Source organism: Ciconia boyciana, chromosome 2 (assembly GCF_034638445.1).
Source record: "Ciconia boyciana chromosome 2, ASM3463844v1, whole genome shotgun sequence".
NCBI classification, from domain to species: Eukaryota; Metazoa; Chordata; class Aves; order Ciconiiformes; family Ciconiidae; genus Ciconia; species Ciconia boyciana.
Genome location: NC_132935.1, coordinates 125674796 through 125697177, shown reverse-complemented (window position 1 = coordinate 125697177; position 22382 = coordinate 125674796). Strand labels below are relative to the sequence as shown.

At 42.5% G+C, this 22382-nt stretch overlaps 1 protein-coding gene across 11 annotated transcripts in view; it reads left to right on the top strand.

Moving 5' to 3' along the window:
• RARB (retinoic acid receptor beta) overlaps window positions 1-22382 on the top strand; it is a 333102-nt gene that overhangs the window by 273615 nt on the left and 37105 nt on the right. For all 11 annotated transcript variants that reach the window (XM_072853962.1, XM_072853959.1, XM_072853961.1 and 8 more), the window contains one exon: window positions 10997-11138. In XM_072853962.1, the coding sequence (XP_072710063.1) occupies window positions 10997-11138 (142 nt within the window). The remainder of the gene's footprint in view (window positions 1-10996; window positions 11139-22382) is intronic.

Here is a 22382-nt window from a genome sequence, read left to right as displayed (position 1 = left end):
ACTGCTGGGGACCCTTCCAGCACCGGAGGGGAGAGCCAGCAGCCCCCCGCGATGGCACGTGAGCAGGGTCTGCCGTCGCCTGGCGGCAGGGAGACTGATCAAATGCTTACAGAGCATATTTGTTCCCGTTTCAGAGTCTCTTTAAAAGTGACAATTTAATGGGACCCATTACTGTCAGCTGTGGCCGGTTCCCCCTCCCTCCTCCCAGGCGCTTACCAGGGAAAGAGAGATTTATAGCCATGGTGCAGCCAGTCCGATGGGCTACTGTTCACTCCTCTCGCCAGTGTCCCGGGTGGCTGCTCTCCACATGAATCTTCCCAACAGGAGAGAGGACTTCCCCATCTCCAGGATGCTTGGCGTGCTTTGATGCCCTGTGCACCTATGATAAATACATGGAAATTATTAGGTCCTCACTTCAGAGCGCGCTGTGATCCTCGTGTGCTTCCCGCTGGTCCAAAAGAGGGGCAGTGCACCACGTTCAGGAAGACTGAAGCGGAGCGTTTCAGATAAAGCTCTGCAGCCCATCATTTTTGAAATGAATGGACACTACCACTTTTTTACCTTTTTTGTTTGTTTGTTTGATTGGAATCAAGGCATCGCTCAGATGCTGCTGCAAATGGTCTTAACCAGTCCACATTTATCCTTAGGGATGCACAGTGACTGCTACATGAACAGAAACAGAGGTGAAAACTATGGGTTTTTTTTAAAGGAAGGAAGAAAGGAAGCGTTAGGTGAACAGGAGAGATGCAAGCACAGCACCTAGGAGCCAAATGGATGAGCTAACTAAAAAGACCTTTTATCTTACCTCAAGTCCATGTGATTTCGTAAACTGAAAGAGTGATCATCTTGTGATCATACGAGCTCTGTGCTTCAATCTGGCCATTGATTAAAGTCTGGCAAGGAAGGGAGAAAACAGGAAAACATCTTGCTAAGATTTTCCTGTGTTAGATTAATCAGCCCCAGTTCATTCACTCATCTCTGAAAGGTCATGTTTTCTTGTCGTCGAAGTTGCCTGGTCCCAGACTCTCCCTTGCTTCCCTACGGCTTCTCCCTTGCTTCAGCGTGGCTGAATGAACAGTGGTGCCCAACACTGGGAAAGGTGGAGGCAGTGCTGCATTTGTCCTGTCAGCTACACTGCTTTTTCATCATCTCGGCATGATTTATGTCAGGTTTTGCAACAAGATACAGATCTCTGATTAGTGTTACCTTAACAGTCCTTATTTCTTGGAGGAACTAGTCAGTTGATTCCTCTGGCTCTGTGCAGTTGCTAATCCCCTGCACTGGCACAGACTGCATTTCATCCACCTTTCTCAGCCTGTTTTTCCGTGTTGTTGAGACTGTTTTGACCACGTGTACTTTGACTGTGTACAGGAACTGGGCAGAGGGGTATGGCCACCATCTCACTCTTAAAAATTGTGGTTTTGCCAAGCTGGTCCAGCTCCAACTCATCCCTCTGCTGTCACCTTCGGTAATGAGTTTCAGCTGCAGTGTGGAAAGGTAATTTTCCTTGACTACTGCCAGTACTAGAGAGCCAGACTTGCATATTTCTGGGTGTTTACTTGAACTCTGTTTTCTAGTCTCCAAGCATCTGAGTTCCACTAAACTCTACGTTTTACAAGGTTTTAGTGGGTAGTTCTGTATTAGCAGAGTTTCTTTGTCGCTGAATGCGGGGGAATGAGAGTGTAGCATAAAGTAGTAAGTACAAGATATTACTTGCCAGATTTCAAGAGATTGATACAACGTATTTGTTTAGAAATCAATTGTCAAAATAAAAAGCAAAAAAACAATTGTGGGGAGATAATGAACATGTGTTGATGAGCCATTGAGATGGATGCCTGAAAAACATATCAGGAAGCATAATGCTCAAGACATCTGGCTTATTTTGGCATGTTTATGTCCATGTTATTTCTTCTGAATATTTTTGGGTTGCTTTCTGCATTGTTTTCCTACGTCACTTCATCCCTCCTCAGAAACAACTTCTCTGCTGTGGATCAGGCACATTTTAAAACTCCTCTCAGGTCGGACAAAGAGAATAGAAACATGCTTGGTCTTGAAAACGAGTGGGAGCTGTGCTGTGGCACAGCCAGAGCAAGCCCTTTGCCGGCCATCCTGGCAGGCACCCACAGGCACCTACCCAGCCGGCCGGGCTCAGACTGGGCCACTGCCTTGGCTCCGGGTGGGCTGGGGAGAGAGCAGGGAACAGCTGGCTGTGCACGCAAACTGTGCGAATCTCTCTCCTAGAGCAAGGGAAATTGCACTTCAGCCAGCTTGCAGGCATATATAAATATTTGTGGCATAGTTTGCATTATTATTTCAGCTGAGCTGTAAACATTTGGTTGCTGATAGTAGGTTAGAAACTAGTGCCTCTATAAATTTCAGATGGTGCAGAAGTTGCAGGGGTTTTTTTATTGGCTGACAATTAATGGAAGTCCTCGTGCCTCTTCTGGTAAATAACTGTGGTGCCAAATATGTGCGGGAACTCTGCAAGCCTTTGTGGTGAAGGCTGGGAAGGGAGGAGGAGGATGCAAAGCCTGCCCGTGCGGGGAATTTCCTTGGAGCATGCACATATCTTCTTTCTCCCGTGTAGGTTTGTGTTTGAGCTTGCCCTTTCCTCTTCACGTGTTTCCATCTCTGCCAGCAGCTAAATGGAGGGGCTAATTTGAGAGACTCCTACAAGTAATTGCAGCAGAGTAATTGCATAGCTAACATGAGTCTTTTCCTTGTCCTGCCTGCTGCAGGAATCTGCATGTCATTGCATGTGTATAGCTTGGCGGGGATTTTTTGATTTGTTTTTACTAGGAGGTCTACTACTTTTTTAGAGTAGCTGCTGCTTAGCATCTTTACTTTGTAGCTCTGTGCAAAAAAATCCCATGTATGTCTAGTGACACTGTCCGTGGAAGATGGTCCCCCTGCTCCAACCACCTGAAAACCCACTGGATAAAAACAGAGACCCAAATTAAGAGCGTAAACCAAAATCAGTCATACATTTGGGGAACAAGAGTTTGGAAAGTCTTTCCTGATACTGTGCTTCCATGCAAGAGAGCAGCTACATAAATGGTTTGGAAAAGTGTCATTCTTTACGAAGAAATACTGCGCTTAATTAATTCTTGCTCCTGGGAGGTCAACCTGGGGCACTCATTATTGTCTTAATTGGTGGTATAAATCCTGAGGCACTGGAGGGGAAGAGAGGAAAAAAACGATGAGCAGTTAACAACATATAGCCTTTTGGATAAGTGCTAGCCCGTTGTACGACCATCCTAGTGACATTTTATGGTTTTATTGGGTTATAGGTCTGGTCCTCCACAAATTAGGTTAAAGGGAATTGATTTGCATAAACAAAAATATAAGAAAATAGCAAAATGCAATAATTCATTCCTGAGTTCTCCATTAAACAGTGTGAAATAACTCAGTGCACTGCAACTCAGAAAAGCGTTTCTTTGATCTCTGTTATTCGTATTAAATTATATTCATTACTCTTCCCATCTGGAGTTTCCTAGCAGGCCAAAAATCATCCTACAGACATTACAGAATTACTGAAAGGAAGTTAACTGTAACTTTTTAATTGTATACATTTCATCTCCTTTTTTTTTTGATTTGAAGAAAGCAGATGGAAGTGCATAGCAGCGCCTTCCTCTCTGTTTAAATTACTGAAGTGGAGAAGCAGAAAATCTCAGCCGTTCTTTCCTGTCACATATTGTTTCAAGGTGATGACTGTTCTGTCTGGAGACTTTGACATGTTTGCTAAAAAGGTCAGGAGTTCAGTGAAAATCGAAATTGTCGAGAAATCCATGCGTAGTCTTAGGGATGCTGTGATACCCTTGCCGGAGAAATCCAGTTGCTGCAGATTTGCAGCCGAGTGAATGCAACTCCCCCAATTCGTTGGTAGCTGCTTTTCTGCCAGCTGGCCAGAGCAAGTGTTTTAAACTCCCCGGAAAAAAAAGTCAACATTTTGACAGTTTGGGGCATGTTTTTAATGTTAGGCCAAGGTTTGTGAAATGAGAAGATGTGTTGGTGTGGGGCACCATGAAAAATGGGGTTCGTTTCCAGCTCACCAGTGGCTAACGGCTAATTTGCATTAGTGGCCCCATGAATAATTTCCTTCAAGCTCTGTCATCAAAACTGGGGTTTTTTTCTTGCCCTCTGAGGCCCACAAGGCTTTTTTCACCTTAGAAGCTATTAGGGTTTATCAAGTGCGGCCTGCCGTGTCTTTGCTGGAGAATTTCTTGCAGTTGCAGGTGAGCATCCTCATTTTGGTAGCTTAGGGAGGGATGACACCTTCCTCATCTGCCTGTCCCTGTCCTCTGGGCCTTCTTCTCTTTTTAAGAAATGAGAAAACCCTGAAACCCTCAAGCTTTTCTGTTTGTGTAAAAATAATGAAAAGAGAATAGGCCTTTTTTTCCCCTTAATGGGTTGCTCTTAGGTCCACTGGCCTGTATTCCCATATGAGAGACGTGGGATAACACCTGCTTATTTTTATGAAGTGTTTTGAGTTCTGCAATTTAAAAAAACAAACAAACAAACAAGCAAACCACACTGATTTCAATAGCAAATTTGGTTTTCTTCAGCTGTGGAAGGTTACGGCTACTCTTCATCTGCAGAATAAATGACTAGACGAGATGAAATGTGGATGGTGAGCAGAGAGTTTCTGCTGGAAATAACAGCAACGACGGACAAACCCAGAGCACTTCCCAGGGTGGGCTGGTGCCCAGCCCCTCTGCTGCCAGGCGCCTGGCATCTCTAGGTGCCCGCTACAAGCTATTGACATTTAACAACATTTATTCATTTGTTTTTGCAAAGATCTGCGTGTCCTGCCCCGACATATATCATCATCGCAATTTCCCTGCTTTCTGGCAGTAAGCCTTCCTCTACTTATTGTAGCTGCTTGCATTTTGTGCTGGCGGTGGTTTCCAGCCACAATGTCAGACAATTAATTAGTTTATTCTGCAAGCCGTGACTTCCAAAGCGTGATAGGCAGTGCAGACATCCCGGAAAAGTGCTGTGCAACTGGGAATACGCTCATTTTAGCTTCCTTTTAGATAGCTGCTTTGGCAGCTTTCATTACTCATGAAAGCTGGGTCTCATGTTCTGGCTGCAGCCATTTTACAGTGGTTTTTTTACTATGTGGAATCCCATAACAGTATATGCTGGGGCTTTTAGGTCTTGTATAAGCCCTTCTATGAAACTCCAGTTGTGGGATTGCATGTTATCAAGGCCTTTCAGAGCAAATATTCCTGGTTCACAACTAAAAATTGTGTCTCTCTGCCCTAATCTGACAGCCAATCCTACCAGGACTTTGTGAGGAAAGGGTTTTTTGTTCCTTGACTGCTGCCACCTGTAATAAAAATACTGCAAACCACATTCAGTTCATGAATGTACCTGGGCAATTCCCTGGACACAGAGCAAAGTAGTTTTGTGCAGATCTCATCACTGAGAGAGACCTTAAATGTCTCTGTTGATGCTCCAGAGAGAGCAGGAACGGGGTCCTTACTGTGCCTACATACATTTTACAGGGTTAGCAAGGATAGAGGGTAACTTGAATGACTAAAAAAAATAGGTTGAAAAGAGGCTATGCATCACAAACGGAGTTGTTCTGTAAAAAAGGTACATATTTGTACAGCCCCTATTTCAGAATAAAGCTAACGGCAGAGGTTTCAGGTATGTTGTGGACTGGATTTTCTTTTTGGTTGTTACTGGTTTTTATCTTTCCCTTCAGAGCTCAGTCAGTCAGCGTTTATAAATGACTGATAAACTGTACCATGGCAAAGTCCTTCCTACTCCTTTGTTTCTTTTACGATAAAGTAGCAATACACTTCACTCAGAAGCTTGTTTTGCAAATTTACCAAAGAATGGCCTCTCAATCTGCAGGAGTCATAGCTGGCTGCCTGTATTTGGGGTTAATCAAAGCTGAACCAGATGAACCAAGCAGGCTCTTCAAACAGATTGAGCTCGCAATAGCCCTTCTCTGCTGATTGCCCTGTCCCTGGCTTGCAGGGCAAGTTTTCAACTGGTAAGCCCACTATATCTGCAAATAAGATTTGACATGCCCTATGCTGGTAAAATATTTCTAAGACGTTTTTGAGATCAAATGATCCATCTCTTCATGCGATGTGTGTAACTTGAGCTCTAAATCATCTGACTTGCCAAAGTCAACTGGGCAGTGAAGGAAAGGGAGTTGTACAGATTCCCTATCAGATATGTAAGGGTAGCAGTCCATGCTAACAGTTCTATAAGACTTCATAAGCTTAAACACTTAACACTGTCTTGAGGGTTCATCCTTAATGACCTCCTTTGTATTCAGATAACCAGTGGCATAATGGCATTCAAAATATTACTGAAATAGTTAATATTCTCTGTAGGCACTGCTGCTCTGTACTGAGTTCTCTAATTTTGACACATTACCAGGCAAATACTATAAAAGTAAGTGGTGAGTGGGATGAGGTAGGTTTTTTTGGCATCGTGTTGAAGTTAGACTGACTAGATAGGTTATTTAGTTTTAAGCAATAGACCTAGTAAACTGGGTTTATTTGGTACTTAATACATATGGTTTCACGTATCACTCTCTGCTTTCAGTGCAGCAGATAAGATATCAACACAATTAAAAGTGAAAAGTAATCTGTCTGCTCTGCCGGTGGTGGATGCTCAGAGAACACACGCTGATACAATAGATTTCTGAATAATTTATACTCAGCATTTTTTCCTTGCACTCGGTAAATGAGGATGCCTAATGTGGCATGGTCAGAGCGATGCTCTATCTGTCATCCATTAAGATAACAAGATTGGTGGGCCTGGGAGGAGTGTGGCGTAGTGCGCAGAAAAGATGAGATTAAAAATTGAAATGTTTGTCCGAAATGCTTTGTGTAAAGGATGCCAATAAAAGCAGCTCAGAAGGACGGAATTAATTCATGAGTGTGATTCCTGCAAAGCTTTGTTTGTCTCCGCTAAAATAAAAACACAAGATCCATGTTCCTTTCAAAAGTTGTGCATAAAAGGAATATTAGAGCAAATCACTATTCCTGATAGGTCTTCGGTAGCTTCCTCTACTTTAAATTCAAGTACTTTGTAGGTGCTTTCAAAAACTATTATGTATGACAGTAATGCTTTATGTCTTACAGAATTATTTAGTATTCATAAGGCATTTTAAATTACTAAGAAAGAATCATTTGTGCTTGTTTTTGGCACGGGAGTGTCTCATCTCCCGTCACAGGGTGTTAATTTGGACGGGATGCTAAAATATTTGCATAAAAAGTTGCTCATGTAAATATTCAGCCAAACAGATTCCTTTTGAGGTGAATGTATTACAGTAAGTAGTAGCTTGTTTTTCAAGAGCCCGTAGGCACTCCAAACTGCTTAATTTATAAGCAGTGGTGGTTGCCGTCTCTGAAGTTTCTGACAACTTCTCAAGGTTAGGTTGCATTCGGGTTTTCTTGGTTTTTGAAGAAACTGTTGGGGTTGTAAGATCAGATGGAAGTTATTTGGCAAAAAGCACTTGAAGGAAAACTTGGGCCTGCTTCTAACTTTGCTATTTTTAGTGAACAGGTCAGTGTATTATACTTGTGCTATCTGGAACCCAGCCTTGAGGTGGTTTAAATGTGCTTTTCTGTTTAACCGAGCAGCAAGTGCCCGCTCTGCCCATCCCCATGTCCTGCAGGGTTTTCTCTCGCTGCAGAGCTGCTGGTAACCAAAGCAGGTGAGGTGCAAACCCCCGCAGAGGGACAGACAGGATGCTGTCTGGTTTTTTAGCCCAGTGTCAGATGGGGAAATGTTGCTGGGCATGACCCTATTTGCAGTGCCACCCAAAACTTGCGGCTGCACGGGGCCAGGCTTGTGGAGGCAGGTGGGGGAATTGAGCCCCAGCGCCCAGCAAGTGCCCCATGCCTGCCGGTGCTTGAAGTCCTGTCACTCCCCCGTGATGGCTTTGGTTTGGGGTTTGCATGCAAAGAAATTAAGTAATATTTATGATCTGGGTATTTTTCTTAGTGCCTGTCCAGAGGAAATTTTAAAGATCAAATCTTTTCTGTGACTTACTGCTGAGGTTTTAAAATGAGCTTGCCACAAATCTTAGTAGAAATAGTATCCCGGTGTTGTCTTAGGGAACAGTGCTTGTCCAGTGGGCCCTGACGTGCTGTTGAGAAACAGGTCCTTAGTTTTGAGCAGGACCTCATTATACCTTTTTTCACCTGAATATTTTATGGAAATAAGTTCATTTTTCTTTCTGTTTCATGAGTAACCCCAGGAAGAAAATCAAATACAGGTGTTAAAAAGTAATTTGTAAAACAACAGTCTAAGCTTCCACAATTAATATTCTCATCTATATCTTTCACTCTGTGTAGGACATTGCCTGGGGAGGTTAGGCTGTTGAAGAAAGTGTCTGCCTTTGGACCTGGAGATCTGCTTTTTCTGAGTTTGTTCTTCTTAAGCCTTTTATATTACTAATCAGTTGATGCGTGCTTTATACTTGCTGTCTGCGGAAGTTGAGTCACGTTTTTCTGTTGGGCTGTGTGGTCAGCTTCATATGGTAAGGACTGAGAGAGCCTCCTCTGCTTTCCTTCCTGGTGGGCTGTAATTAAACCCTAGGTTAAAGGGGTGCAGAAGCTGCGTCTAAATATCAGAACTGATCAATCACTGGGTGCCATGAGCTACTGGTTATATTTTGGTGAAGTACAGGTATATATGGAGGAGGCTGTTTCTTCTTTTCTCTGTATTCGGTGACACTTTGAAGCTCATATTTCGTTTCAAGTAGTGCCTGTGTCAGTAAACCAGAAGTCTCTCGAGCATAGATGCACAGCAGCCTCAGCCCCAAAGCATGTGCAAGCAAAGGGGAGGCTTTGGGGACTGGTTTTTTAAATTCCTCTAGTTGTTGAGCGTGGTGAGACAGTTGCTGCACGAGAGGGCCATCTTGGTTCGTTTGGGCCAGTTTGTTTCCTGCGCTGTCAGGCTGGTGGTAGGAGAGTTACTCCGTCGGTGGCTGTGGGTGTTGATTTACATGCAGCACTGGGTTAAGCCAGGGTGGCTGCAGGGGAAGCTACCAGTCTTGGCTTCCCCTACCTCTTTCCAACTAAAAAGTGGTGACTGAATAAGCTGTATAGAGACCCTTGAACCAGCACAGCTCACACTTTGTCCGTTGAATTAAACCAAAATAGATGCCATAGATTTCTCACGGTTCTAGTTAGCATCCTCGGCAATTACCGCGGAGCTGGGCATCGCAATTAGGGGAATATCAAAGCAAGAAAGAAGTAAGTGAATATTACCATAAATTTTCTTCTTGGCAAGTAAACAAATGTACACACGCTTGCCATACTTTCTCCATTGTAAAGGTTCAAGCAGTGTTAATGATCAAAAGTGTGGGATATAAAATAGCAGTGTTATTGATAACTTAAAAGGTTTTAATTGTCTAAACAAATAGCTTTAAGTTCTTCTTCTGTGTCCAGTAGCTTAAGGAAAAGAAAGAAGTGAAGAGTTTTTATTTACCTGTTTGATGGTAGTATTAAGTATCTTCTAAATCAGAGGAGCTAACCTCAGGATGAGGCTTGCCTGTGCAAGAGCTGCAGAAAACTATTGCCAGGGGTTATGTGATTAAGGAGGCATTTTTCAGTTCTGAGTGAATTTGAGGTATTTTCATAACATTAGCATCTATAGCATGTTGGGTGTGCAAGGAATTTATGACCAGCCCTTACTGACTGTGCCTGCCCTACCACTCCCTGATCATATGGTCAGGAACTCTCCTAGTTAACTATGAACGATAGGGGTTTTGGCTTTTAGAGCTACTCGCATATCTCGATGAGTGCTTCTAGGAGAGCCAATTTTATAGCTTACCATGATTGCATCTTTAGACAAATGCATTGTGGGCACAGAGCTATCATCTGCGGCATCAAGTTTACCGCTTCCCTGTAGGGTGTAAACATGTGGCTGGTTGAAGAGTTTTAACCTCTCAAGCCCTCCAACAAATATTAAATTGCTAACTATTCTTCCATAATGCTATGATGTTGACTGAAATTTGACCCCAGTGCTTGCTGAAACAATTTTCAAAATCTGAGTGAGAAGGTAAAATAGTGCTGTCAAATTTCCAAATGTCTGTTGCAGAAGTACTTTTGCTGAATATCTGTGGGTTGAGCTCTAAAATGCTTAAAGTACTCCTCTTTTTTTTTTCTTCATTATTATATGATATTATCTAAAGCTTGGTTTTTAGTGCAGATGAAGAAATTAACTTGGTTTTTGCCTTTTTTCCGTGCCAGCTAACCTTGCCATTTATGGCTGGTTTTCTCTCTTTTACTTGCTGAAGGAGGAATCCAGTCAAATGGTGCTCCCTAAGTACAAACCAGACCCCTAGTTCTCTTTAATTTCTGTTCAAGATCATTGTAATTACATGATTATTTTCACAGCTGTATCTGAATAAGAAAAAAATGCTGTAATTGGCAACTCTTACAAGTTCACAACTCAATAACCTGATGCTGGAACTCTTCCACCTGCAGAAGCCTCATTAACTGCTGTAGGAGTTCCAGCAGCTAAGAGACCTGGGTTTCAAATTATTTCTCTTTTTACGTGCAGCTTTCGAACTAGAGAATCTCTGCAGTAACAAAAATAGCCGGGACCTTTAGGCTGAGAGAGGTTGTTGGTTGTTGGATGAGTGTTTGACTTCCAAGTGGATCCGTTAGGAAGGCTGTTGTTTACCCAACTCATTACTACATCCATAAGCCCAAACCATTTTTATTTGAGCTTTTTTGTAAAATCTAGGACTTCATTTCCTGAATGCTGTTACTAGTTCTAGTGCTGTTTATTTTGGCCTTGGGTTGCATTATTTAGTTAGTTTTTATTTAAGAGATGAGTCTTATGTTGCAAGAAACAGTACTAAATTATAATAAGACTGAGTATTTAAAGATGCCATACTCCAGCCATAACTTTGAATTTATTTTGTTATTTTAAAGCAATGTTAGTGCCTGTCTCTAAGGGTTATGGGAAGCTCAGAAATTTATTTAATTTCTTTTTTTCTTGATTGCAGGGCTTTTTCCGCAGGAGTATCCAGAAGAACATGGTTTACACATGTCACAGAGATAAAAACTGTGTTATCAATAAAGTTACCAGAAATCGCTGCCAGTACTGCAGACTACAGAAGTGCTTTGAAGTGGGAATGTCCAAAGAATGTAAGTTGTCTTCAGAAACAATTTATGTTTGTCATATCCTATGTATATGTGGCAGTCCCAAGGGAGAAAAATATTATGCATTTATATGACGGAAGCCAGTATCTGTATTCATATGCAGAGAAAGGAGTATGAATTTTGTACCGACTTCAGACCTGTACTTCACAAACTTCTGAGTCCTTAACTTTGCAGCCTAAATGCCGTCAGTTAAGAACTTTTAGTGCAACGTGCTGCCTGTGTGGCGTGGCCACGCTGTGTGGGTGCGAGAAATCCCAAGTGGGTAATTTCACCGGGTTTTCTAAAAGAAAAAACCCACAGCTACTTGCTTTAAGATTGGATTATCCCCCATCTGCTCTAGAAATGGCTTCCTGGGGCAAGGGCAAGGGCGTAAGAGGAACAGTGCTGGCTTCTTAGACTCAGTTTCAGTCCTCCTTCAGCCCTGCAGACTGGCTCGTGGCTTTGCTGGGCTTGGTGTCAACCCAGGATATAATGTCACAAGGGCTTCCCACTGGCTCTCGTGTAGCAGCCTTCTTCAGCCTTGCACCTTCTCCCTCGTGCCAGTGCAGGTGCTTGTGCCAGAGGTCCTTCTTTTAGCGGTAGTGCCAGTTTGTGCCATTTTACAAAACTGACGGTACAACGGCCTTGAGTCTCCTGTTCTTACCAGTTGGAGCCTCTCCGAAAGGTGAAACAAGCTGGCAAATCCTCTTCTAAACCTGCAAAGCCAGTAAACCTGACTATGTACAAATGCTGCCAAAAAACCCAAAGGACTTTCCTCTCCCTTCCTTTATAGAAATCTCTGGTCTGCCCTTTAACGTTTTAAAGAGTTCGGACAGAAATCTGTGATTTTTCTCCTTTTCCAGTTTATTGATATCCCTGTCAAGCACAAAAATTTAGCTAAAAAATCCATTCTCAAATCTTTAAAGGGTAACGCTTCTGAAACTTTCTCATTTTTGATTGGAGTGATTGCAGTAACAAAAAAGTCTTTGGTGTAGTGATTTGTTTGATTGTTGAGGGTTTTTACCTCTGTCAGTGGTGTTCCTGATTTCAGTAGGTCAATTCCAATAATAAACACCACAGAAATTTGCAGTGTGTGCATAAAAGAGGAAAAAAAATTGCCCAACCCCCTTTCTTTACTTTAATGCACCCACAGGAGTTCCTTATAGAGACTTTAAGACCAGAGAAAAAAAAATTAACACTGATGAGACATTTATGACTGAACTTTGACTTACATCAGTTCTCATCCTCTGCATTTCTCCTTCCTGAATTTCATGGGACTTCCCAGTAGTTCCCTTCTCCATACTTGGGCAGAAGCCAAAGAGGTCCCAAAGTCACACTGGTCCCTCCTGATTGCATCCCTTTTTTTCTCTCCCACCCTCTCCTTCCTCTCCTCTCCTCTCAGAGGAAAAGTCTTGAGGAGCAGAGAAATAACCAGATACATCTTTAAGACCACTTTGCAGTGTTTCCAACTCCTTTTCATGGAAATCTGAAATTGTGGTTGTTGAAAAGGGCTGATATCAAGTTTCAAGCAACTGGGGGAGCTAGGAGATCTTAGGATTTCCATGATTTCACTGTCCTTGTTGGGTTTTCTAGTTTTCTCGTGTGTGCCTGAAGTGCATTTACCTATACTTACGTATAGATTTACTGAAGTGGAGACCATGATAGGAGTAAAGGAGAGGGTAGGCTAAATACAAAGATGCACAAAGATGTAGGATTGAATGAGGAGGATTTTATTGATACGTATTTGACCGCGTATATATCTGTGCACATGAAGATTCTTTCCTTGATAAAAACAGTATGATGCATTTTGGAAGAGAAGACAAAACACTTTTCTCACCTGAGGGCTTGTTGATCTTGAATTCTTAAGGATTTTACTGCTGATGTGAAGTAGTAATCTTATTAAATTCTGTAACGTCACATCAGAGTAAGTTTTGGAAATATCAGCAGTATTTCTAACGTGTTAACCAAAGTTACTTAGGGTAAAGTATAAAGACTTACTGCCTTTTAGGTGATGGTTTGTTTTGTCCCATAGGGTAGCTGGAGCTTTCCCAGCAAGAATTAAGACTTCGCTCTGCCTATTTCCTTGGGTGAACTGAGTGAAATTGCCCTTTGGCCATTGCCTTTATCTCAAACCACTACAGGCACTGAAAGGGGGATAGCAGGTTGGAGGGGGAACAGAGGATACTGGGGAGAAGTGAGGGATGTCCTCTGGCTGCATTTCTGTAGAAGGTATTTGCAAAGGAATAGAGAAATTATTTTAAATGTCATCAGTTTGAATGCAGTGTGTCTTGTCTTCTGGGTTTAAGAGCTAACTCTGAAGTGATTCCATGTTATCCCTTCATAAACAGGAGCTTTTCATCTGTTAAGAGATTTGAAAAACTATTTTCTTATCTGACCTTCTTTCATACATGTCTCCAGGTTTCAACTCCATTTCTTTAGAAGTTTATGTAAACAAAGGTGTATTTGTCAGTGGACTTTTTCTTAGCAGATAGAGGTTTTTCTTTTTCCCCAGTACCTTATTCACATTTTGGTTCTCTGTCTTCTTACAGTTCTGTTACCTTGTAACGTGAAAGCCATGAACAAAGGACAGAAAAAAGTATCGGAGAAATCTCATAGGGAAACAAGCCTAAAATGCTCAAACCAGTCCCAAATGGGGAAAGTAATCATGGTGGGCAGCTGCACATAGCTCCTGGCAACAGACCTTGGGGTTCCTAAAGAGGAGTAAATGCAGAATTTCAGTATACAGAATAATCTGTGCTTAAACACTACAGTCCTGTGTTTTATTTGTTCTGCCTTTAAAGGGCATGCAAAAGTACTTGCATATGCGACTCCTTTTGAGCTTAATGAGCGCTACACACAAACATCAGAGATGAGGACTGGCTGCCCAGCCAGTGTGATAAGTAAGTTTTTAAGAATGGAGGTACAGTGTTTTGGAAGAGAAGAGGTCCTGAGCATTTCTTCTATGCTTTTATCTTCTTTTAGAGAATGAAGTGAGATGCTGAAGGAATGCACACCAAATTTGCATTTCTTTATAGGTTGTTTTGTTCGTGTAGGGGAAAAAAGTTATCTTCAACCCCATGTTAGTCCCCAGATCTGATCAAGAGAGGTCAATAACAAGACTGCCTCCAGGGCAGGAGTGGAGCTATTTGCCTTGTGATGGTATCTGCAAGACCTGCTGAAACTGGATCCCACCAGTGTAGGGACCGGCCTTCATTGTGCAGTCGCTGTTGCAAAAAGTTTGTGCTCCAAACAGACGAGACAAAGGGTGTGAGGGGAAACGACTTAGTGATGACTGTCTTATCATCCTACAACAGGGCAAAACAGAGCTTGAAATAAAGCCCTGCTGTCTTTCATCAGGTCCCCCTCCTTCAGAAACTCCTGAGCTTGTGTCCCTGCAACCTGAGCTGCAGCTCTCAGTGTAGCAGCCTGGAGCCAGCCCCTCCACCAGCAGTGCGTCAGGTCTTGGGTTTATTGTGTGGCTGTCCCACTGTCAGTTCATGAGTGGGTGCTCAGGAGTGCGTAGGTGCAGCTGAGGCTCTGATCCCCACTCCAGACCATTTCTATCCTTCTTACCCTTCCAGCCTGTTAATCTTTTTAATTAACATGTAGAGACAAATGGTGGTCAGACAGGATTCTTCTTTTTTTTGCTGCTGCTGCTGAAGTGAGAAGGCTACTAAGGCTGACAGTGGCTCATTATGTGATGGAGAGCCTTAGGAAACTAACCTTTGCCCTTCTATTACATGATCTCTAAGCTGATGTTGAAGCACCATCCTTGGCCTGACCCCAGGTGTCAGCAAGAAGCACACTGTTGCCTGGATGCGCGGACCTCGGTCCCTGGGAGCTGGCGAGGGGTCACGCGTACGGCGCTGCCTCCCGCAATTAAGGGAGCACGTGGGAAGCTGGGCAAAACTCTCAGACAATAATGGACTCTTTCAAGCAGGATGCTGGAACATACACTTTGTAAGGTGAAGCCTGCCCTGTACATGTACAGCCTTAAAGAAAACCTAAACTGGATTTATTGCAGGGTACAAGGGGGAAGAAAATGGAGCTTCCTTCTGCCACAACTGCTCAGCTTAGCCTAGCAGCTCTTCCACTTCCATCCTCTTTTCTAAAATTTGCAGGCTGCAAGGTCTGTCACTGTGTTTGACGATCTTTGGGGTCCCCCTCAGACACGCACCCAGCCCACGTACCGGGGGCGTGATGCAGAGAAGCCCTCCCTGCTGGCATAAACCTCGTCTACAGTGAGCCCTAATAGAGCAAAATTATGTTTATAAAGGCACAGAATTATTGTTCCAGATTGCTTCAGTGCACTGAAGCAGTGTTCAGATTTGTAAATCTGCTTACAATTAACCTCTCTGGAGGGAGGGAAGGAGGAAGGAAGGGAATGCAGGGGAATTACCATGAAGTGGAGAGAATCCAGTTTTTGTGCTCCCTATTTGTTTTTTTTTTTAAACTTGCACAGAAATGTCTGTTACTCTTTGTCACAGACTTCAAAGTCTTACAATATTTAAGTGTTCATGCTTCTCGGAACATATGATTACATTCTGCTACTGAATAATAGAATGAATTTATTTACTTATTTTAATTCTGGTTTAAATTGGCAACCAGCACACATCAACTTGAAGAACTGTCATGTTTGGTTTTTTTATTTTATATTTCTGTTTCATTTTCTTTCAGACTCCTTAGCAAAGCGCGATTCCATCTCCAATGAGTGACTAAGTCGAGGGCTAGTCTGCATATTGGCATTTGAGAAGTTCATGCAGATTCCACTGATGTAATTTTAAAGAGAATTAATTAGAATGTATGAAATCTTTGTTTAGTTGCTTTTACTCAGAACTGAACTGGCTTTTTTATTCTTTTTAGCCAGCAGAAAGCACTGGATTTAAGAATTGTTTCTGCTTTGCTACAGGCTAGATTTTTAACTAGATGCCTAACTACCGCACAGCGGCTGGGGGCTTTTTCAAAAATTCCAGTGTAGTTGCCTCGCCTGCTGACTCGCCTTGCTTTCTCGAGAGGCACGAGCTAAATATCAGAGTGGAAATCACACAACCCTGAATTCTGTTCTGGGACTAATTCCCCTCTCTAAACACTACAAGCTGATCAGACTAGCTTTCCTATCTTGAGAGGTGAAAATGATGAGTCTTTTTACAGGGGCTGGGAGACCTTGTATTGCAAGTGCTTTGAAGGTGAAAGATGTAAACTGTGAAAATACCAATGAAATTAAGAATTTGAGAATACAGATAGTGGGGAAACCGTGCCCAAGCCATACAGATCACAGTTTTTTCATTTTGTTCGTTAAGGTTGGATTGGGGGTTTTTTTAGTGGCTGATCAGATGGGAATGCTTGTATTTATTTTTTCAGGCTGAGAAATGGAACTTTTAAAAGTTAATGCCAAACACTCAGTATCACTGATGGGGAGATTTTTTAAGGTGAGAGCAAAGCCAACATTGAAGGGTCTTCCTGCTACAAAAACCACAGTGCTCTAGTGTCAGTCTGTCCTCTGCCAGAGATAATGCACACTTTGTTATGGTGGGTGGCTGAAAATGATTTATGTACAATTAAAATTCTCTTGTAGAGAACTGGGTTCTACTTGTTGCACATTGTTTCCCATGGTTAAACAAACATCTCTTGCTTTTTGGATCGGTTTAGTGTCTTCAAAGAAGCAGATCTGCTTTTCTTTTCTCCTTTTGGGGTCTGCCTCTTCTGTGTTTCAGCCTTTCCCCTTGATTTTGCATAGCTTTCACTTGCCAGCTTTAATGTTTAAAGGAGCAACTTAGATTGAATGTTATTATTCATAATTTACTCTATGTTCTGTGAAGATGGTTATGTAATAGCAGTAATTGCATCAACTCACCTAATGAGCTTTCCCTCCAGTGCCATGTACAGCAGATTAATAGCCCATGAATTCATTTGCAGCTCGTTGTGTTTCAGAAAAGTATTTCAGGCAGCAATTAATAAACTGCTAAAGAAAATAACATAAAAAATGATTTTTTTTATTATGTTAACTCTCCAGCTGAACAATTTATTGGCACCTTTCATGATGCAGCTAAGTAAATTCTCTCCTAATTCCTCAAGCAGAGTGTGATTAGTGAACCCTGCTCAACTCAAGACCGTTTGGTAATTAGTCTGATCTTTATATCCTAAAATGTTAGAGAAAAGTATGAATAGAATCCTAAGGTTCTCTTTTTCTTCTGTTCATTGCCATTCAGGCATTACACAAATAGCTGTAACTTTAAACTATAACACGCTAGTGCTGCAATTTTTTTTTCCCCTTTCTTGTGTAGAAAACCCATAATTGTGTAAACTAAGAACTGAAGACCCAAGCCAGTAAACAACCCCTGGCACCATTTCTGTGCTGCTTGTTGTTGGCTCCAGCGTCCTGTACCTCCCAAGTGGTGGGACTGAGCCTGGAGCAGGGACCTGGGGAGGGTCGAGGGGTGCTGCTGCCCCACGGGAAGATAAACCAGGGGTCAAATGCCGCTGGGGAGGGAGACGCTGGGAGAAAGGCACGGAGAGGGAAGAGAGAGCAGGGAAAGCCCTGTGTTTTGCAGCATAAAAGGTGATTGAACCAGATGGGAGAAGAGCAGCAGTGAGATGCCAGGGCTGCGGCCACCTCCATGGGGGAAGTGTCTGGGGAAAGGGGGAGATGCTGTTGCCTGCAGCCAATCTTGCCGGGCTGCCCTAGAATTACTCTTTCCGTGTGTGGGGTTTTTTTTTTTTCTGGTTTGTTTTTTTTTTTTCCCCATTAAATGTCTTTATCAAGTTTTTCATGTTTTACATAATTTCTTTTTCAAAAGAAACAGTTATCCGCCCCACCCCCCCATCCAAAAGAAGCACTAGGCCTTGGCTTCTCTTTAAAAGTAGTAAAATATATATATTTTAAAACCTTTTCCCTCATTTTGGGCTCTTGAGGACTGAGTAAGCATAAAGGGAATTCCTTCAATAAGCTCATACAGAGATTGATTACATGTCCTCAGCTGGAAGTTACATTAAGACTTATTCACTAAGGTATAGCTACCGTGGTGAACTTTTCATCGCTCTCTGCTGTCTCTATGACAACACGGATCCTGGCAGAAGTTACCAGGGCTCTATGCTCTCCGCAGCCTTTGTCTGCATCCATCAATCCTAGTCCTCGGCGACTGTAAATGTGTGTCTTTCTTACATTTTTGCTTAACAAGGTGTTTTATTAAAGTTGTGACGCTTCTAAAGTTACTGTGCTAATCATTTGTACTGTGGTACCCAACCGTGCTGTGAAAAAGATGTGCTTTAAGAAAGGAAGAAGTGTCAATTAGATATTAGTGGACTTTCTGAACGCCTCTTGATCTTGTTCTGTGGGAGAAATTCAGCTGAATGGCACAGAGTCCTTGTACGAGTAACTTTGCTTTCAATGTATGTGAAACTCAGAGATAACTAGAGCCGGTGAAAAGCGTAACGCGCATACAGTCTAATTTCTACTTACGTCTGCAGCATACTCCAGAGAAGTACGTGATACTGTTCAGTGGCTCTAGCAAAGTCCTCAGACTTGATTAAACCCTTTCTTATTTTAAGGGAGCACATTTCATCAGAGCCCATGGAGTGGCTAATGCCTGGCTGTTGAAGCTAGCAGCTCAGGTTTCCGTAGCGGTCCAGCCACATGCCACCTCCTCCGGAGGTCCGGCTCTTCCGTGAGGACAGTTAGCGGCACTGACGCAGGCGGAACTTCCCATTTTTTCATTTCACACCTTCAGGGTTTTTTTAAGGATCATCACGTGCTTTCTTCAATCAGTTTCCCAGAAAAAGGCTTTTTGGGCAGATGTCTCTTACAAAACTGCTTCTTAACATGGATGTGATTGTTTCTGTGGCCTTTTTATGTTATTTCTTGTTCCCCGCTTTGGTTTTGGGGTGTGCATGGGGGAGTTACAGCATTATTCCAGATCGTACATATAAAGACGCTGGCTCTACGCATTCGTGTTGTTGCCATTGCAGGTAGCCTTTGCCTCTTCTTGAGTTTAGTATCGCAACTGCTTTCACGGCAGGCAAAACCCTGGGTTGTCCTTTCTGCCTTGTGCTGTGCTGGGCAATGCTGCTGTAAGAGCAGATGGGAAATCTGGAGGTAGCCTGTCCCTGCCCGGTCCATGTGCTCTGAAGCACAGGGCTGAGGCCACGCTTGCTTGGTCATGCAGACATAACTGCTGAGACCCCAATCCCATGACCTCAAAAGCTTTGTTTCAGAGCTTCCATTCTTCCTTTATGCACTCAGTTCACTGCTTCGTATTCCTCATTCGGATCATTTTCTTGTTCGGGGGCACAGGGCATCTTTGATGCATCTCCTTGTCCCAATTGCCATTGTGCCCATGCGGGTTGTGCTTTCTATACTGGCACCTTGTGGTTTCTCTGCTATCTTTTTTCTCCCTTTGAAAGCTGTTTTTTATTTTTGGGATGTTGAATCCGAAGGATGGAGAAATGTCAATTAGATAAATATCAGTCTGGGAACGAGCAAATTGCCAGTGTCCTGAGCCTTGAAGCTAAACATGGCTTATTTGGTTGTCAGGCCAACCTGAAAATGTTATCTACAGTAGCCAAGGTTCATGAGAAATGTAATAAATTGTTCCCAAGAGTTCTGGGAAGTCTGAACTGCAGCAACCCGAATGTGCCTGAAGGACTTGGTATCAGAGGAGACGTGTATTTGGTCCTTCCCCTTAGAAGAAACTTATGTGAGAATGCGTACATCTTCCTGATGGTTTATATCCGCAAACTTACTTCTTCGTTTTCCTGGTGGTCGCTTTACTGGTGATGGTCTTGCATAGGCTAGGTGCCTCTGCAGAAGGCAAAGAAAGAACGCTCATGCTCGCCTCTCTGTGCAGAGCAACTCCTGTGCTGATGGTGTGGAAGATAGAAAGCAGGCACTCGGAAACCAGTAAGCTCTCAAAGACGGTTTAGGAAGATCTCTACATAAGTAGATGAGGCCATGGATTTCCCTCTGCTGCTGTCAGGCTCTTACGGCTTGCTTTCATCCACTGTATGAATTGTTATAGCAGAGGGAGTTTTCCATTGCTGTGCCTGTGATAAGCCAGCTGACACGTTGCAGCTCCTCCTGCTGAGATGCTGGCCCTAGGACTGTGCTCTAAAAATAGCCTCGATTTGTTTTTAGTTTGACTTGGTATCACATGCTTAATTTAAAATACATCAGAACAGTTAATCTCCAGTTCTTCAGCGCTTGCGTGGAAAGTGTGCAGGATTTTTTAAAGTTAGACGGCATACAGGCAGTAGAAATAACACTCTTTCTATCCTAACTTAAATAACACTCAGCTGCTAATACTATGAAAGGAAAAAGAAAGATCATAAGGCATTGGGATTTTTAATTTCCTTTGGCCCAAAGTGAACAGAAAACGGGTTTGCCCCTTCTCACCTTACTCCAGTACTTGTTTGCATGCTTGCATGTTTCTGAAAGCTCTTAAATTTTTACATCTAGGTCTTATGAATAGTCTGTCAATCAGGCAACAGCTCTGAAAACTGACTTTAACAAGTTGTAGCTTAAAGCCCTACAGGCGGTGCCTGCGGCTGATAGGCATTTAATCAGCTGTGGGATCATTTCTCAGTGCCGTGCATCCATAACCAGTTGCTTATTGTCAATACAAATGGATTTGGTAAGTAAATGTGAGGAAATTATCTGACTTTTAGAGACATTTACCTGAATTTCAGAGTTAAAGCTAAGTGGAATTCTTCCTTTCCCCTGGCAAAAAGTGCAACAGAAAGCAAACATGCTTTTAGTTGGATTACAGGCATGGTTAGTCATCTGACAGACAGTTTTAATGGAGTCAGAAAGACATGCTGGGGAAACACGCTGACCTACTTTCTTTCTTTCTTTTTTTCTTTCTTTCTTTCAACTTTTAAGCAAGTAAAATGTTAATTTCAAACCTCCCCATAAAGTTGGATTTTGCTGAAGGAGCTCATTTTGTGATTAATTTATTTACGCTTCAGCTTGGGTTACAATAGATGGTTTTGGTAACTGAATTTCATCAGGTTGTTTTTGTTTCTGTTAGGAAATTCCTTTACATCTGAGAAATCCATGTTCTTCCCCCTTTCTAGGACAAAGCAATCGGCTTCAAGTTAATGAATGATTTAAGTCCAATCCTGAGGGAGGACTTTACAAACCATTTAAAATGACAGACTAACAAAGCGTATTACATTTGTATCATTTTCAACGCATTATATTTTTAAACATTTTTCGTCTTTAAACTTGTGGGAAAAAGGATTCCTGGCAGATAGCGTCGTGCATTTTGCATTTGGGATTGTTTTTTCCTGTGTTAAGTAGGTCCATACTCCACCGTCAGTGTTTTCTTGGAGGCAGAACTTGGTGTATTTAAACCTGGGAAACTCTTACCATAAAACTTGCAAGCCTGAAAAGAAAGCATTAAATTAAATAGGAAAACGTAGCAGTGAGGGTTGATTGAAACATCACAAACAGAAATACTAAATGGAATGATACTGGAAGATAAGAGAAAGCTTTTTAAAACCCCTGCAGGCATCACCGCACTCTCTCCTTTAGCAGCGGGCACACGTGCAATTCCTGAAATGGCTCAGGGGTGCCAGGTTACTGCCTCTCTGGCACAGAGATGTGCTTTATTCCCTGGGCAGCCACAGACAGTTTTGGTGAAGAGGTCACCACACCGTTGAAGGAGCGGGAGAGGTCATCATTCTTCGGCTCACGGGTCGATCCAGAGACACTGTTTTCACCTGCTCTGTCTCCTCTTATTTCCATCATTAGCAGGTTTCCCGCTGTCAGTCAGCCCTGGTGCATTGGGTGCTGCTGCAAATCCTTTGGTGCTTCCCATCTCTCCTGAAAAACAGTTCTGGTTTCCTTGTTTTTATTTTAACTCCCAACTAGCTGATTACAGTTTGCATTATGGAAATAGTAACACAATGTAAGAGAGGCAGAAAAAATGGAAATTGCCAGGAATTGCAGGAGTTTATGGGGAGTAGTATTACATTTCAAAGAATCCACAAGTTAACGTGTGCTCTTACGAAGCATAGTACTTGTATGCATAGTACTTTTGCTTTCATATGTTGTGTACTTTTAGAGGATATCCCAGTGGCAGGGTAACGATTGAAATTTATTTTTTATCGTTTTAAAAATTAAGTATAAGATGTTTATTTTTGCCAATGCATTAGAGTTTTTTCTGTATCTCAATAAGACTGAAATTGGCATTGCGTGGGTTTTAGCCATTTTGTAACCTAGAGGCATCAGTAGAGGAGGCATCAGCCCAGGAA